The 18733-nt window shown below is 47.7% G+C and overlaps 1 protein-coding gene across 2 annotated transcripts in view; it reads left to right on the plus strand.

Annotated features, from left to right (window-relative positions):
- The first annotated feature begins 5843 nt into the window (after positions 1-5843).
- Positions 5844-18733, plus strand: part of hivep1 (HIVEP zinc finger 1) — a 37145-nt gene continuing 24255 nt past the window's right edge. The window contains exons 1-2 of one of the 2 annotated variants that reach the window (XM_079749339.1): positions 5844-5943; positions 12082-12215. In XM_079749339.1, the coding sequence (XP_079605465.1) occupies positions 12176-12215 (40 nt within the window). In that variant the 5' untranslated portion in view covers positions 5844-5943; positions 12082-12175. Of the gene's footprint in view, positions 5944-8677; positions 8762-12081; positions 12216-18733 lie in introns of those variants that run through there. The other variant, XM_079749338.1, reaches the window with a different exon arrangement.

Genomic DNA, 18733 nt, shown 5'->3' on the forward strand with positions numbered 1-18733 from the left:
CCAGTGGCCCACTGTCTCACAGGGGGCTTGCTGTCTCCCAGGGGCCTTCTGTCTCTCAGGGGCCCTCTGTCTCCCTAGGGGCCTCCCAGTGGTCCTCTATGTCCCATGGACTTAATTGCACTCTGGTCCTCTAAATTTGGCTTCCAGGTGCGTTTGCAGCATGGCTTTCAGCTACTTCTTTCAAGTAGACATCTTTGATAAAGTTATCAATTAAAGCAAAAACTAAAAAATTTGACCATCACAAAACAAAAGTGAGTGGCTCGCCTTCACTCATTAATACCTTTATCCTTGTCAAAAATATATAAACTATCTTCCTTCTCTCCTAGCAAGAGGAGACAAGTCTTACATCATCTCTTAGCTACTACTCCTGAGCACGCTTCAACTGCTGTGTGTGATTGTCATCGTTTGGCCTCCATGAATAGCGTTGTATGATACTGAGTGGGTAGCATAAGACTACGTAGCTAGCAGGTGCGTATCACATGAGGAGTTCCCTGTCTGGCTCATGAGGTGCAAAGCAGTAAAAACATGGTGCTGACCTAAAGGGTTGAGTTAAGGCCTTTTTATGGTCCCACGTTCCCGCAACGCAATGTCCACGCAGACGCTTCGACGCAGTCGTGAACGTTTATGGTTCTGCGTCGGGTTTTAGTAAGCGGACCAATCACAGCCCCTGCTGCTGCGTTGCCTCGAACGGAAAGTTACGAATTTTGGGAGGCGCACGTCACGCCCTTGTGGTGGACGCAAGGAGGGTCCGCAAGGACGTAAGGGGTCCGTAACCCCCTCCCATAAAGAGCCCTTTAGCTTTAACATAAATAGTTTGTATCGGGGCTATAACATAGCATCCTATCCTATTCCTTCCCCTAACAGGCAATCCTCCCTTCTATAACTTCAGAAGATTATGAAATCGTTTTGGAAGCCTTTCGCAATAAACTAAAAATGACTAAAGCCTGCAGTCACTCTGTAGGGTTATCTGTCGTTTATATTCTTAAAGTGTGGATGCTGAAGAACTCTCTCAAAGTCTCCTCCTAGAACACCAACTCAACTGCAGTTCTCTGTTTTTCCTACATTCCAGCAAACGCACTTTAACCAAGCGGGGCTATAAATAGCATCCCCCACCGCTAAAGACGGATGGATGTGTTGTCATGGTGACATGTACAGTTGGGAAACGTCTCAACCAATATCCTTTTTTTCGGTGAAAATAAGGAATGCGTGGGCGTGTAGCTTGGTATATATATATATATATATATATATATATATATATATATATATATATATATATATATATATATATATATATATATATAAAACGCAAACAGAATGAGTCACCATTCCAGTCCCCATCAGGATATAAATAGACACACACACACACACACACACACATGCACACACACACACACACGCAAGCACACACACACACACACACACACACACACACACATACGCTTCCCTGCACGCTGACGTTACGTAAAGTGCAGCGTGGGATGTCTGATGTCGGCTATGAATAATTCATCCGTGTGGGATCCAACACCGAGGTATCCTCATTCATGAAGAAAACACAGAGAGAGGAATCTGGTGGACCACTCCCCCACAGCCTACACACACACACACACACACACACACACACACACACACACACACACACACACACACACACACACGCACACACACGCGCGCGCGCAAACGCATGGATGTACATACACACACATATAAACACACATACCTGCACATGCCTGCACACACACACACACACACACACACACGCGCGCGCATGCATGCATGCAAACAGACAAACATAACCACATGCACACAACATATATCGACACACACACACACACACACACATAGACATACACACTAAGGCATGAACGTACACACAAACACACACACACACAAGGTCACACACACACAAGGATGCTGGGTGATCGTTCAAGTACTGCATGCATAGTTAACATGCGTACGGCTATGCTCATATGTCCCCATAACGACGGCAGGGTAAGAACAATGTGTTATTCCAGCATAATGGACGAGGGAAGACTAGCTGTCATGCAACCCAGTCAGAGGCCGTCTCCAGCCAGCGGTGGAGACTGATGAAATATTCAAACACAGATAACTTCCAGACGCACGACTCTACATCCCTCGAGAGGTTAAAGTACCAGAGTGCGCTCAAGTTTGGCTTTCGCCCGCTTTAGATCGGCAGCTATATGTTGATTGGTGAATAATGTATTAAATCCACTTTGACTTGGATGTAAGGGCGCATAAATAGCCGAAACCAAATCTGGGATTTTCTCTTATTATTACGACAAACGAGGGGTCTGGTCAGTCGACCAAAGAGGGTGCAAAAATGTTAAGCACTGTGCTTTGGCAGGAGTATCAAAGCGGTCTGTATTGCCTTTTACCCTTAACCTGCTCTACGTAACATCTCCTCTGTTTGCGGTCATCAGTGTGGCTGAAGTTCATTCGAATGATGAGCACCGAGTGAATAGAACCAGTCAACATTCTCCCCATCATTTCAGGGCTTTTCCCGTCGCTCCAAATTAACACGCTCTGTGGGGAACAATGGCGGGAAGTCTTGGTTGCAGAGGGCGTTTTTCTTATTAGTAACAATAGCTTGGGATGATTCATGTGTATGAGTGGGACATTTATTTATCTATTTATCCATACAGTTCGACGACCAACTCGCAAATAACGTTTTATTCATGTGAATCCCCTGCGTATTGACTCACTGCAAGGACAGATGTTTCATAAGAGTTATGGCCTGTCCTATTGTGTGTCAATGCCAAACCCCCATGAATGAACGGTGACTCAAAACCTTTAGAAAGCACAGCACTGAGGGTGGGAGTCACTCACAGCCTACCTAATTTAATGCTCCACAAGGTCTTTGATGTTGGCTTGACCATTAGAAAGAGAGGCCTGTCTGCATCCAGGCGTGGAGAACAGTGCGGCCACACCGGACTGCCCCTGTGGGACAATAGCAACCCCCACGAGGGAACTCCAAAGGGGTAGGAACCCAGGGATAAGTGTCTTCACCCCAGTCACGTGTTCCATGGTCATGCTCGGAGACGAGGGCTTTCGTCCCGTCGGCAAAGACCGCTAAGAATCAGCTGATGTGTGTGCCTCAGGGCTGGGCCATGAAAACATATTTACATCCGTCCTGTAGCTATTTTTACACATTTGTTATGGAATCCGAAAGATTCACTCCAACAAAGGTTTGTTTATTTTCATGTTCTTGTTTTCCGATAACCAAGTGGTCTTAATCAAGGGGTGGTTATCCAGCATGTTTTTCTCAAAAGGGCATTCGAGAAAACAATGACTGTTCGTTTTCCCCGGTCTGTCGTTGCTCTGTCGTTGGGGGGGGTGGGGGGGGGGTAGACCAAGTCTCAAAACAACAACGTGACCTTAGTGTCAACGGGGGCATTCACTAATCTACTCCCTTTCCAATGTATTCAAACCACATATATATACCTATTCCTGTAACACTCGATGAAGATACTCTGTGTTCATATTGTATACTCACATTTTCCTTATTAGCACAACCTCACTCTTCCCAGAGCAGGGGACTTTCCCGCAAGAAGCCCTTGGAACCTTCAGCCTCCAGGATTCCGGAAAATTCAGCATTCAGAATTCCGTGCCCTCTCCCAGATCTGGGGTGAGGTCTCTTGATCTGTCATTTTCTCTCTCTCTCTCTCTCTCTCTCCCCCCTCACTCACTCCCTCCCTCTCTCTCTCTCTCTCTCTCTCTCTCTCTCTCTCTCTCTCTCCCCCCTCACTCCCTCCCTCTCTCTCTCTCTCCCTGCGGTGGAACAGGAACACCTTCTCGTGGCAGAGGTTAGGCACTGGCAGAGGCTAACCACTGGGAACCACTTCAACCAGAACGGACTGAATCCCAGAAGAAGTAAGCCACTTCCCCGGAACTCTGGCCACATATTAAAGGTCTATTAAAGTGTATTTTAGCTGAGTTAGACCTGCCGATGTCAGGGTCAAGTGAGGACAGAGAATAAGGTTGTGTTATTTTCCCTCATGGTAATTTCTATCCGGTGGTTGAGCGTTTTAAGCAGAATCACATATGTCCTATTTTCGAGTTACACTGAACCAGCAAAATTAAAACTTCAAATCATATTTGTTATTAAAATTGGTAAATTATCATTCATTTCAATAAATGTAAAATTGCTTATGCATACATTTCAACCTCATTTCAACAAACGATGTTGGAGAGTATTCAAGGAAAGGTTAACAGGTGCCTATAAGGGGAAGTGAGTGCAAACACAAGAGACACACACATGCGCATTACGTTAATTTTATCAAACAAGATTGGTTCGTATGTTTCCATAGGGGAATTCACAGCAGGCCTGTCACTGCAGTCATTCCCCTGGAAGCTCCACCGGCATTTTGGACCTGGTGTGGAAAATGTCAGAATGCTCCGTCTAGTTCCTACCCTCAGGCCTTCATCGTCATTCTTTCATTTATCGTTTGGCAAAGTTCATGATTTTACATAAATATATCATAGTTATAGTTCAGATGTTGTCATATCATAGCAATGTTTTCTGATCGGGGCAATATTAAAACATGATCCATGAATAAAAGTCCTTAGGATTCCCCTGTAATGATTTCTCTTCCCAGCCTAGTCACAGTGACACATGTGTGAGTGTGGTGGTGAATGGTACCTGTTTAGGCTTCAGTTTTGAACCTATGATTACAACCTCACAACAAGACAGGCTAATTGTGATGCTGCCGTGCCATAGGCTGGAAAGTCATGGTTATGGGGAAGACCCCAATGGAATCAATAGATAAATGTAAATAGTGGGGTCACATGTTGGAACAATGCAGGTGTGGTGGGAACGAGACACTGACACCACTGACTCACTGAACGTCGGCATAGACGTAGAACATCCCTTATGAAGATATCTACAAAATGAAAATGCCGTTTAAAAAAGGACAGCGTAGTTGTGCAGAAGGGACTTCCATTATTCCATCTAAGGTCACTGGGTTTAAAAGTTTAACTCTCTCTGTCCTCTCTCTCTCTCTCTCTCTCTCTCTCTCCTTCTTTCTCTCTCTCTCTCTCTCCTTCTCTCTCTCTCTCCTTCTTTCTCTCTCTCTCTCTCTCTCTCTCTCCCCCCCTCTCTCTCTCCCCCCCCTCTCTCTCTCATGCGGGAGATGGAGGAAAAAGTGTGCACTGAAAATGGCTTTTAATTGATTATTTCATTGATTGGCAGACAGAGAGTGCAAAGAGGCTCGGAAAATATAAACCATATTTATGTTCCAGCGAGTGGTTCGATGGGCACGCGGCCACGTGGTGTGTGTGTGTGTGTGTGCGCGCGCGCGCATGTGCGTGTGTGGATTGAACACTGAGTCGAGGAACTCTTTAACAGCACTCAGACCACATCTTATTACTGACAGACAGCATCGTTATGTCAACTGCGCCCTTTCACTGAACCCAAAGGGCCACACCCCCTCACGACCCAGCCTGTCTTATAAATAGTTTTTAGGTTTATATAAATAATGCAGACATCGGCCGAGCGTCTCCCCGAAGCGGTTGCATTAGGCTTGTCCCGGAACGGGTCGAGTTGTGTGAGTTGAATGTGACATAACGCAACGCGAGGCGAGAGGTTGAGTTTTCTATAGGCTCCGGAGAATCCGTCTCATTAGCGGTGTTCTCCAGTGTCGTCCAATCAGCCGCGCCGAGTCATGAGGTCTCGGATCGTCCCCGCATCTGAAAACGCCCCGCCCCCTTGCACCCCCACTCTCTTCCGGTTCTGTCGCAAGTCAGATTGTTGCCGCGGTAACAGCAGCTCAGAGTTATGCAACATCATTCGAGCGCAGGGTAAACAAAGTGTGCGCCAGTGGGCCACACCCCCTCACCCCCTCACCCCCCAGCCTGCAGAGAGAGATGTGGAATGGAGGGAAATGTAAATACGAAAACAACCCGAAAACAAGCTAGCCTCCAGTAAAGGTAGAATAAACAATAATAATAATAATAATAATAATAATAATAATAATAATAATAATAATAATAATAATAAAACAATAAATAATAATGTGTGCATTCAGAGCCGACCGGTGCTGATAGCAATGCTGCTTTTTCTTCTAAAACATAACAACAAACGCATGTGTTGATGATTAACAACCATTAGTTAATAAAGCTTTCAGCCCGGGACACTTATTGCCTCGTGCTTTAGTCTGCATAATGGCAGCTCCGCGGTTTGTGTAATCATTGTTGCTATTTTGGTCATTCCCCCTCAAAGCGAGGGTTTAAAGACATGTTGGTGGTTATACAAGCGCATTGTTGGAGTGGCTGCTGCAGGAAGAGACGTGTGTGTGTCTGTGTGGGGGTGCGTGTCTCTGTGTGTGCGTGTGTGTGTCTATCTGTGTGTGTGTCTATCTGTGTGTGTGTGTGTGTGGTGTGTATGTGTGTATGTGTGTTCGGGCATGTGTGTGTATGTGTGTGTGCGTTTGTGTGTGTGCGTGTGTGTGTGTTCGGGCATACATGTGTGTATGTGTGCAAGTCTGTGTCTTCTGTGTGTGTGTTGGTGCGTCTGTTTTTGCGTGTGTGTGTTCATGCATATGCATGTGTGTCTGGTGCGGTCCTTATCTCTGGAGGGCAGCCTTGGGATATGCCATTGATATGTGCATTGGACAAGTGAATTCACACATTGAAGAAATGGATTATTCCACTCAGATTTTCTCATATATATTGATTTGAGATGACGATACATTCAATTGAACTTGAAAACCTGTTGCCCTGTCAACATATGCAGTGAGGTTTTTTTCTCTCAGTGCATTTCCTCCAATCTATAAACCATTGACAGGGATTCAATTTTAGGTTGAACATGATTGGTTTATTGTATTTTTAACAACCTTAGTAGCAGCAGCCACCGCTACCCGCTCGCTACAAGGCCCCACTGAACCCATATCTTTATTTGACTTGAAACATATAAATAAAACTGCAGGTTGTTTGTAAACTCCCCTCGTATAAAGGGGGTTTACACAACACAGGTTTAAAGAGACAGAAGGGTATCGGACTATAAATACTTCAACACCGAACCATGGCCACAAGTCTTTGCCACGCGGACACAAATCGGCCAGACAGCAGTTCCCCAGTCAATGCTGCCTTTCTCTGGAAGTTTGCATCCAATAAACCTTTCCTTTTTTTCACCCACACACACGCGTGCGCACACACACACACACACACACACACACACACACACACACACACACACACACACACACAGCCAGAAAGCAAAACCAAATCCACATGTTCCTAAACTCTCAGTGACAGCATATCACTGTCACCCCCGGTGTTTTTATTGTCGTCGAAAAAAGAACAGAAGAATACTTATTTTAAAGTTGTGTTATCACGGTGTGTGAGTGGTATGGTATAGCTGGGGCAGGTGAGTCATAAGGGGGGGGGGGGGGGGGGGGGGGGGGGGGGGGGGGGGAGAGAGAGGGAGGACACGACAAAGGTGGGTGGGCGGCCGTCTCATGAACGCATTTTAAAGTTGATCCGTTTGCAGCAGCACGGGGTAGCTTCTGTCTGCATCTCATTGTACCCCTTTTCATATCGAGGAGAAAGAGTTTATATTTTATAAGCCACTGCCTCCAATTTAAAGGCTGCTTCTTACACCAAGGGTGTTGTATACAGTGTATATCCTGTTCAAAATGGCTGTGGATTTTATCATTAAAAGAGAAATATTGATTGATTTATTTTGCGGTCTTAGTCATATTTATTTGCTACTCGAATGATTCATTGCAGCCTCCTCTGATCTGGTCTTTCTTTGGAAAGCACCAGTTTTATCAGTAGGCCTACTTTGCTTCTGCTGAAGCAACGCGTTGTGTTTTTAAGACATGGAAAACATACCGTTAAATAATGGTGTTCCAACAAAGATGACCAGCTGTACTATCCAGTATAACATGCGGGACACCTATTGACTATTGCTGGCAACTGATTTCGAAAGTTGAAGAAATCCTAGACCCATTTTGCACCAAACTATTGACCTAAAATAATCCCCTTAACCTTACGGATGCCCATTTAAGCTTGAAGCCTGTTTATAAAAGAACAAACTGTATTTGTTATTATCTTACATAAACGATGGGCGAATCAAATAAAGAACGGTTTATTATTATGCATACTGCAGGCTACAACATAAAGGTCCCTATATGGCTGCGTGAGTCGATGAAAAGAAACCTCGCTTTTATTGCGGTAGGCCTACAGTCCGTTGGCCCGCCAAAAAATGCTTCCGTCCCGGCGGATACAGAGATCCTCATTGCTCTCTCCCTACAGCGGCTGTTTGCATGGAAAGCCCGGTCGGTCGGTAGTGGTGGTGGGGGCACAACGTGACCTGACAACAAGGAACCTCCGGGAAAACCGTCAGTCCTAAAGTATGTGCAGAGGGGGCCAGTGGAAGGGGGTCCACGACAAGCGACGCCGTCGATCCACTCGCCATTTGAACGTCCCACGGCGTTTAAACCAACAAACGACAAAGTCCGGCTAAAAACTAAAGCAAAAACATCAATAGACACGAGCCGTGCGCGTTTAAAACTTATTTTAGTTGAAATAAACACAGCTACGTGTGGCCGTCGAGCGCCCCCCCCTGTAGTTGTCATTCTGCGGTTAGGAGGCGGAGACGGGACCCCCGGTGACGTCAGTGGGCCTGCCTGTTTCCTGCAATAGAAAGTGAGAGAGAAGGTGAAAAGAGAAAATCTAGACCTCTCCCCTAAATCCCAATGGTGTGTTCCAGCAGAAATGCCTGACAATAGCTAGGACTGCACCTGTGAGTATATATTAATTCAGTCTCCTCGCGCCTCGCTTTGTGGCGCTCCTCGCGCGGTGTGCCTCAAGTCTCCGCATTCATAAGGGATCTCGTGTTGGCTCAGCAACGCCTTTTCGGACACGAGTAGGCTCTTTATCAATGTCCTAATTGTTGTGTCTGGCTCTCAAAGGGAGAGAGGGAAGGGGGCTTTCTTGCTCTGTGCATGGCTGGAATGTCACATTTTGGGGTGGAAAGAGGCTCCGACACTGCTGCGGTTCGCTCGACTGTCTGTCACAAACAACGGATGTTTTGGTGTGCGATTGTCGGCGATATACAGTGAGTCGTGTGGGCAACTTAGGGCTTTCTCGCGCTCACTACGCAACGTGTACCGCTTGTGCAGACAGACCCCCGCTGCTTTACACTGTAGGTAAGTGAGACAGTAGTTCTAGTGGCTGATGTGTTTTCTTTTCTTTTCTCCCCGCCATTTTCACACTAATAGCTTTCACGGTGAACCGATGAAGCGGTTCGATGTGTGTGGGCTGGGCTATAACGTTGTGTGCTTGTGTGCTTCTCGCGCATGGGAAGCGTCCCGGGGATCGTGCGCGCGGTGCGGAGACGGCGAGGGGTTTTCCCTGGCTCCGCCCTCTTTACATGGCGCTCGTGTGTTGCTCGCAACAGGCGTGGAATACTGATGTTCCCACGCGCGCCGCTCTGCAAAGCGCGTCGCCGCTTGTTAACCTTAACCTGCTAATGTTAGTGTGTCTGCACGGACCTCACCGGTTGTGTGAGGCCCGCTTCTTGATTTACATAAACCGATTTATCGATTGTGATCGCATCACGGGTATCCTATTCTTTTTTTATTTTGTTATTGACGCAAACACATGATGTTGTGAGGGAATGTGACGTGCGTGACGAGGGGGCTGGGAGATCACATGGAGGACATGTTTTAGGCATGGGCCGCTCAGGTGTGTACTACTATGGAGCGGCCACCTTTGAGTATGTGCATGCTGATCTGACGCCTGCCCCCGTGTGCCGGGGTAATTCCTGAATTATAGATCTGCCTGCATAAGAGACAGACAGACAGACAGACGGACGAGCAGGTAGACCTGAAGACGATCGACCGTACACGCACGCACACACACACACACACACACACACACACACACACACACACACACACACACACACACACAACACACACACACACAGCAATAGGCTAGTTATTCGAGGGTAGCCAGGTGAGCGCCTTTGCAAGTTAAATATCTCGGACTTTTGTTTATGTGTGTCGTGTGTTAACTGGTGCATGCGCGCTGTTTGTCTCGGGCTCGGCTCGGCTGCATCCTTACAGCGAGATCCACCGTGAGATGAGGTCATCGCTGTAGCGCCACATGTAGTTGTGCGTGAATGGAGGAAAATAAATCACCCACCGGTCGTAGTAACTGTTATGTAACATTTGCGCCTGGAGAACACAAAAGGCTGTCCCCCCCTTAGACCGTTATAGTGTTGGTGGTGGGACAGGCGGTATATCCCTAAGCATCCTCGGTCCCCACAAACGGTTCACTTAAAGCATCGTTTAACGGAGAACCGCTGTGGGCTTTAGCCGATGTTGGGTTGTAATATGGTTATAGATGGTTCCCCTGCCCCCTGACAATGCAGAGAGAGAGAGAGGAGGTTTTGTTCATCAGGATCATTCACTATGCAGATGAACGGAACGATTCGCAGTGCTGTTTTTTTTTTTTTTTTTTAGGTTTTCAAAGGTCGAGCTTTAAGCAGCATTTAACTTGACCTCCGCCCCCCCCCCCCCCCCGCCCCCCCTCTCTCCTCCCTTCCTCACAGAGCCAAATTTGCATGGCGACCTTTAAAAAACGGCATTCTAACAGTTCAAGAGGGCATTGGAACACACACACAGCCAAGTGTGTTCCGTTACTCCGGCGATGTTTGCATATGCCTCATAAAGTGCTTACTGGAACAGGGGGACGGGCCAGCCAGAGAGCCCCACCCTTTGCCCCCCCCCCCCCCCCCCCCCCCCCCCCCTCCAGCTGCGGTTTATTCAGGACCCCATTGTCTCTCCGTCGCCGTACCTGACCTTTGTTTGACGAGGCGTACGTCAGACTCCCGGACACATTGCCCCACAGTGACACATTATACCCTCCCCACCTGTCTCCTCTGCCACCTCCCCCTCTTTCCACATCTGCTTGGCTCTCTCTCCCCTTACCTCTCTCTCTCCTCTTATCTCTCTCTCTCCCCTTACCTCTCTTTCTCCTCTTATCTCTCTCTCTCTCTCTCTCTCTCTCTCTCTCTCTCTCTCTCTCTCTCTCTCTCTCTCTCTCTCTCTCTCTCTCTCCCCTTACCTCTCTCTCTCCTCTTATCTCTCTCTCTCTCTCTCTCTCTCTCCTCTTACCTCTCTCTCCCCTTACCTCCCTCTCTCCCTACCTCTCTCTCTCTTTAACTCACCTCTCTTTCTGTAGTCCTCTCTCTTCCCCTACCTTCTACTTCTCCATCTATAGCTCTACCTTTGTTATTCTCTATCTAATATCTCTACCTCTCTACTACTCTATATATCTTCTATTCTACCTATATCTCTTCCTCACTACTTCTCTATCTTTATCTCTACCTCTGTACTACTCCTATCTCTATCTCTACCATTCTACCCTCCCTAAATCTCTCCTTCTCCCTATACGTCTCTCTCCTTCTCCCTATACGTCTCTCTCCTTCTCCCTATACGTCTCTCTCCTTCTCCCTATACGTCTCTCTCCTTCTCCCTATATTTCCGTAACAGGCGTTTCCCCCAATAAACCCAGCGGTCGTCCTGGCTGTCTTTGTGTTGAGATTGAGAGTGTCGGATGACTGCAGAGGTTGTATTGTTATTGAGAGGAACACATGTCTTCCCCCCCTCCACCAACCCCCCTCCGCTGACAGAACCATGGCTCGGTCCGCACTGCACAACTGCATATGAAAAACAAACGCCCCCCCCACTCAGCGCAGAGCAGCAGGTTCTGTGGAGGCGGGGTTGAGTAGAGCAGCTGGTTTGAACGTGGCCGAGGTTCTGAAGACGGAGGGGTGGACGTCCAACATGGCCGCCACTACGGCCATTACAGTTCCAGCGTCGATGGAATTGTCGCTTTTAAGTTTCACGAATGGTCGCTGAGTTTGTGTGTGTGTTTTTCCCTCCTTGAGATAAAGCCGTGCTATCTTAATCCCAGATGTGAAATTAGGGTCGGGGGTCCCAGCAGAGAATTTAGGACAATAACGGTGCAAAACATTTGAACGCTGGTGGAAAAATAAATAAATGCAGAAAATGAATCCCCATAATACATCTGCCTTCTGCTCTGTCTCCGTAGGTCTGCTGAGGAGTGTGTCCGAAGCCAGCCCCGCCCGTCAGAACCCACCTGCAGCACGATGATGTCGCTGTGACCCAGGGGCGCACAAGAGAAGATGCCGCGCACCAAACAGAACCACCCCAAGAACCTGAAAGGTGAGTTATTCTGGGAACCGCCCTTCCAGGCCTCACCGGGCCGGTGACGGTTCTGATCCAGTGCCGGCTGGGCCTCAAGTTCTGGGTCACCATGGAAGGCGTTTTGCGTTGGGTTTGCGTGAGCTCTTTATATTTTCGAGGGCTGTATTATACGGAGAAAAAGTGGGTGATTGTGTTTGTTGTTAATTATTTGTGACACTCGTTTGGAGTTGTCGCCTGGCCCCCTGCTATGTGTTCCCTGAAGCAGTCTGTTTGTGGAAGAAAGGGTGGCACTGAGTTATAATAGTCAGAGGGGAAGACATTTTATAGACCAGTTCTGTTTTATCGATGACACCTGCTGAGGGTCGGCTATTTAAAGGTTCTAGATACATCATACTGGGTGGTTCTCTGCTCTGGTCTCACACTAGGTCATGGATTTTGACGAAATGGACGACCTGTCCCTGTGACAGCTAACGGCCGAAATCAACATTGTCGTCCCGAACCAGACCCTGGTCTGGTTCGGGATCCTCCTTGTTTTCCTGCACTTGACTCGAAAGATCTGGCTTGTGTTGACGGTTTACAAGTGCTTCTCAGTCAGAGACCGATAATGTTAGTGTTCACGGATGTTATGGTTGCCTTTTAACTCCTCTGGCTCCACATTTCTGTTGGTTTGGCACACCTAGATTTTCTCAAAAGTATTCCAAGTGTTTTTCAAAAGTCTTGCGTTAAAACGAGCTTGACGGTTTTGTTTCATCGTGGTCCAGTGAACAACTTCGGTCCAACTGTCTTTTCTTTTGGCTAACACAAATACGTTTTCTGGGGAGGAGCTGTTGTAAACGTGTTCCCAGAAACGACCAACACGTCAACAGATGGCAGTTGTCATCCCTCCACCCCGGACAGATGTCTTGGGTTAGAACGGGGAAAAGCAGAACGCAGCGTTTGAGTTCCATTCAGGGCCCACCACATCAACAAACGGACTGTCCCGGTAGCTGTGGGCTGGTTTTTAAATATTTTCTTAAAAATTAAACAAACACATCCTGCTGTTTTGAATTCACTGAAATTACTCAGCCATAAATATTTCAGTTTCATGGAGGCGGATGAGGGAAAAAATATACAAAAGGCAGCCGAATAAGGCATGTTTTAAGGCTATTTTTTCTTCCCGTTGTTTACAGTATTTTAGAGAATGTATAAATATTAACAGGATTTATTTAGTTTTTAGGGGCCTAGAGCTGAAAGAGCAAGGCTGTAAGACTGAATATCTGGTTTAAAAATAAATGTTTTATTGCAATTATTCTCAGTTGGTCACAGATGCACAGATTATGCTTTGGATTTGTTCCAGTTATTTTAGCGATGAATGCTAAATAATTGTTTACCTTAAATCGAATTCATTCAATTTATGTGTGGCACTTTCACCAACTGGTCCGCCGTGCCTTGCTCATGAGCACTAAGGTCGACTCTGGCAGTGTTTCTATCCATCACAAACTTGAAATGTGCTGTGACAAACAGTACTTTTGGTAGTGCGAGTGTACGTGACCCAGCCTAGCAACCCTAGAAACTAAATAAGATACTCATTGTATCGCCTTGGTAATGTGACGATTGCACCTTACGTTTAACTCTGCAGATAAGTAAGACGCAGGTGTCTGTGTGTGTGAGCGAGTGCTTACTGGTGTTGAACGCATGAGGCTGCTAGGTTTCGTTTCGGGTTGTTTTGAAGGCTACCCGAAGTCTGCATTTCCTGTGTGTGTCTGTGTGGTTGTGTGTGTGTGTGTGTGGTTGTGTGTGTTTGTGCGCGTGGAACCACGTCAAAGCAACATCCACTTACTTCCTTTCCCTGCAACACCGTGACCTGACACACTTTTCTTTATCAAATGACAAACAACGTGCGTGCGTCCTCTTGTCCTGCAGTTTTTGTGTGTGTGTGTGTGTGTGTGTGTGTGTGTGTGTGTGTGAGAGTGAGAACCCTACGCGGGTGTGTGTGTGTTTTGGCAATCCGCTGACGCAGTTTGTGGGCAATAAAGAAGGAAATCAGGAACTCCCTTCCTCTCCTCCCCCATCCCTCCTTCTGTTGTGTTTTCTTACCTCAAACAGCTGGTCTCTAAGCAGCTCTGATGATGCTCTCTTTCCCCTCACCTCTGGTCCTCACCACAAACGCACATACACACTCACTCACTCACACAAGTGAGTGAGTGATACACATTCACTCACTCAATCACACAAGCATGTATGTTGCACCCACGCATGTTGCAAATACACATGCCTAATGTATACATGCACACACACACACACACACACACACACACACACACACACACACACACACACACACACACACACACACACACACACACACACACACACACACACACACACACACACACACACACACACACATACGTACATATCACACACACACGCGCATATCACACACACATGCATATCACACACACACACATGCATATCACACACACACATATCACACACACACATGCATAACACACATATGCAACACAAAAACACACACACATCACACATACTCATGCATCAAACACACAAGACACACACACACGCACACATGCATATCACCCATATGCATATCACATACACACACACACACACACACACACACACACACACACACACACACACACACACACACACACACACACACACACATTCCTCCCCCCGTTGCGGTGGACGACCACATAACCCCCCAGGCTTAGCTCAGTAAAGGGAAAAAGCTGAAGTCATAGGAGTGTTCCAGAGTCCCAGTGCAGGTCGGAGCTCCGCCGACGGCTCCTCTCTGTCATGGAAACCCCTGGGTGGGGGGGGGGGGGGGGGGCGGAGCCTCCTCAGAACCACAGCCTCCCCCTGCAGAGAGCCTTCTTAAGCAGCTTAAATGTTCTGGCACTCGGTAACGACAAGGCCCGCAAGTCATTAGGGTGACAGATGCACCGTTACGGCGGTGTGTGTGTGTGTGTGTGTGTGTGTGTGTCATGTTCGTCCGTGTTGACTTGAGCCACTGCTTGTGTGTGTGTACTTGTGTTACAATGTTTGTGTGTGTGTGTGTGTGTGTGTGTGTCTGTGTTGACCTGCTGCGTCTGATAGATTTGCAGTCTTTTGGTTTTAAATCCGTAGCAGTGTCGATCGACAGTTCAGTACCAGCTAAGAAACCCAATACTTAGGTTCTGCCGCGGAACCGCACAATGCAGAATTGTGTCAACAGAATTGTTGGCAATGGCTTAGGCATTATTCACAAGGTTTTTATAATCCCATGATTGTCAATAACAAAACAAATCGACAGATGCATCTCAACAATAACACGACAATAACATCCAAACAACCCAACGTGCCGCAGTGTTCTCCAGACCTTTTCCTGCAGTGCCCTTTAAACAATGTGGACAGGGCATTCCCTCCTTCACAGACGACTGACATTCCTGTCGTCCAATTAAAGCAAACAGGCAATTAAAGCACCTCGCCCGGCCCGCCCGCCCTTCTCCGCCGTGTGGTTTCGCAGCGACAACAACAACAACAGCGCTAGTGTTGTGAAGGCACAGGTGTGCCACCTGTGCGGAGAACGTCCCCAGGTGACGACGGATATGTAGTGAGAGGTTGAGGTTTCACGTGTTCGACGAAGTGATTTAATCACCTTTGGATTCGACTGTTTTATTTGGGTATCAATTATTGCTCCTGTTTGGATTGTTTTCATTATACAAAAATAACAGTATATTCTATAATTGATTTACCTCCCCATATTAGACTATTAGTTCAGCGTAAGATTTATTTTGTTCAATGTCTTACAGCCAGAGAGCGAACAGAAGCCAGACAGAAGATGATGATGATGATGATGATGATGATGATGATAACAATAATAGCGGGGGGGGGGGGGGGGGGGGGCTAGAGCGCAGGTGTCCAACAGACGTCAAATAAAACTCCACTAAGCATCTTTAACTGTAGCTCCCTGATGTGAAGAAACAGCTGTCTCTGCTGGAAGACACGGAGCCTGGGGCCAGAGTCTGCCTGACTCCCAGAATGATGAGCCGATCTCTGGTAGCGATTGGCAGTGTGGCTGAACCGTCTGGCCAACGTGATCGCTGCAACGCCGCCGCGCGATGCTAACGGACCGCGGCCGTGACCGACACGTTAGTTACGCACGCCGACCAGTCGGAACTCGACTTTATTCCGTCTTCCGTCTTTTCTCCCGTAACCCGATCGTCAAGTGAAAACCGCAGTTTAATACTTTACGACGATAAATCGTGTATAATTTTATCAGGGAATATATAAAAATACCGAAAGTTTATGATCGATTTTTAAAGACGACTCCCTTGACAGTTGTTTCAGCCCGGGATAGAGTGCTCGACGTACAAAGCTTTGTTGAATGTTGGCTGTCCTCCTTTGCACTCCCATACCCCCCCACACCCTACTCTGCTCTTCACAAGTCAGTCTCCTGTCAGGCCTGGGCTGGAGTCCACTTCCAGGTCCTAATCACTAAACTCCCCCCATCTCATCTCAGGAGCCTCCATCAACCACGGCAGAATCAGGCCGGTCAAAAGATGACCAAATACTTCATTGTTAATTGTAACAAATGCAAAAAAACGTGCAAACAAACCAAACCCTATTGTAAGACATGCAAAGAAACCGTGCAACCCGAAAACCCCCAACTCCCACCCAGCCCCGTTTTGCAGTTGCGCGGCTTTTGCATGTGTTACAATGGGGTTTGCATTTGTTCCCACTTGTTTAATGAATTCACAGCACTGTACGGTTCACAGTTGGGTTCTTCTTGCGCTTCGAGGGTCTGGCACTTCAGCGTGCTGCCGTGGAAGGGTTAACGTTTATGGGAGGGCCGGATAGGATTTTTACACGTTGTGTCATGCTTAGGCAGCCAAACCGGTGTTTCCGTGCACTACCATCGTGTGTGTGTGTGTGTGTGTGTGTGTGTTTGTGTGAAGGAGGAGGAGGAGGAGGAGGAGGATGAGGAGGAGGTGGTGGTGGTGGTGGTGGTGGGGATGAGAGTCACACAAAGGGGAACTCTCTCTCCCAGAGGCAGGGAGCAACGCAAGGTTTTAGCAACGGTAACTACAACAGACGGGCTGGAACCAGCGCGGGGACGTCTGTTTTGCTTAGCACTAACCTCGGAGACGCTCTCGCTTCTGGGATGGGAGGGGAAAACGGAGGGAAAACGTGCGACAGGGAGGGGAGGAACGCGGAGAGCGGCAGGGATTTTAACTGCCAGCTTTTGTGTGTGAATGAAATCGAATGCGGACACTTTACCAGCCTGAAGCCGGGTTAATGTCGATTCCTTGCTACGACGGTTCGTTTGAGCACTTGCGCGCCGCCGCGGGCTAGCTTCTTTAGCAGCTGGTCGAACAGAACGATGCTCCCCCAACTGTCATTTTCATGTTAAAAATGTTTGCATTTAACATACGGCGCTTAACTTTCTGAAGCTCACAGTGTGTATAAAGATGTTTCTGCATGTCTTTCTATTTACTTTTTTTGTGACCGTATGGTAGAGCCTAATCCCCCATCAGCGACATCTTTAGCTCAGAAACAAATGGCTCACAGCATTCTCTTCTTATGAGGTCTCCGGGGCCCACAACAGGCCCCTGGGACGGTCGTGGCTGATTGATTGCTGACTAATAACCGGAGCCACCGGCAGGAAGCAATGCAGCCGTCACACCTGGCCCGCGCAGGAAACCCGTTTATCCCCCGCTCGTTTAAAGAGACATCACACAGCACCTATTGAGTCACTGGGCTACTGGTTCAGCTGTTTGTGAAGTATTTCTTCACCTAGGGACTCCTTGGTACTACTGGGATGTTCCGAGGTACTTGTTCAAGCAAGGTCTCCATTTTGCACGCCCCTGTTTGTGAAGCACGTTAAGGTTTTGCGTGTTTGACTGTTTTGGTTTTCGTCTGGTGAGCTGCTATTGGCTGTCGTTCCTCCACCACGGCGCGTAGGCTTTCAGTTTGAGTGGCAGGCGAGTGCTCTGATGTTATCAGAGCGGATACAGCCCACTCACTCCAGGAACCTGTCTGTCTGCGTGTGTGAGTTGGACTTGGGTTAATTTGCATTTCTTTGTGCCTGTGTGTGTATGTGTCTGTATTCATGTGTTCACATTCATGCCTGCGTGTGTGTGTGTGTGTGTGTGTGTGTGTGTGTGTGTGTGTGTGTGTGTGTGTGTGTGTGTGTGTGTGTGTGTGTGTGTGTGTTCATGTTAATGTCCGCTCACATGCGTGTGTGTGTGTGTGTGTGTGTGTGTGTGTGTGTGTGTGTGTGTGTGAGTGCGTTCATATGTTCATATTCATGTCGACTCACTCACGTGTGTGTGTGTCTGTGTTCACATTCATGTGTGCTCACGTGTGTGTGTGTGTGTGTGCGTGTGTGTGTGTATATGGTCCTGCGTGCTGCGTTGTGATGACAGGGTGGGGGTCTCCTCCTGACGGATGGCGCTACACGCGTCTCTTCCAGGGGCCGCCGTTCATTAGCTGCTCTCAGTTGGCATTAACCTGTCACCGTGGCGATGGGATGACGAGATGCAGACTCG

Source organism: Pollachius pollachius (genome assembly GCF_949987615.1).
Source record: "Pollachius pollachius genome assembly, chromosome: 13".
NCBI classification, from domain to species: Eukaryota; Metazoa; Chordata; class Actinopteri; order Gadiformes; family Gadidae; genus Pollachius; species Pollachius pollachius.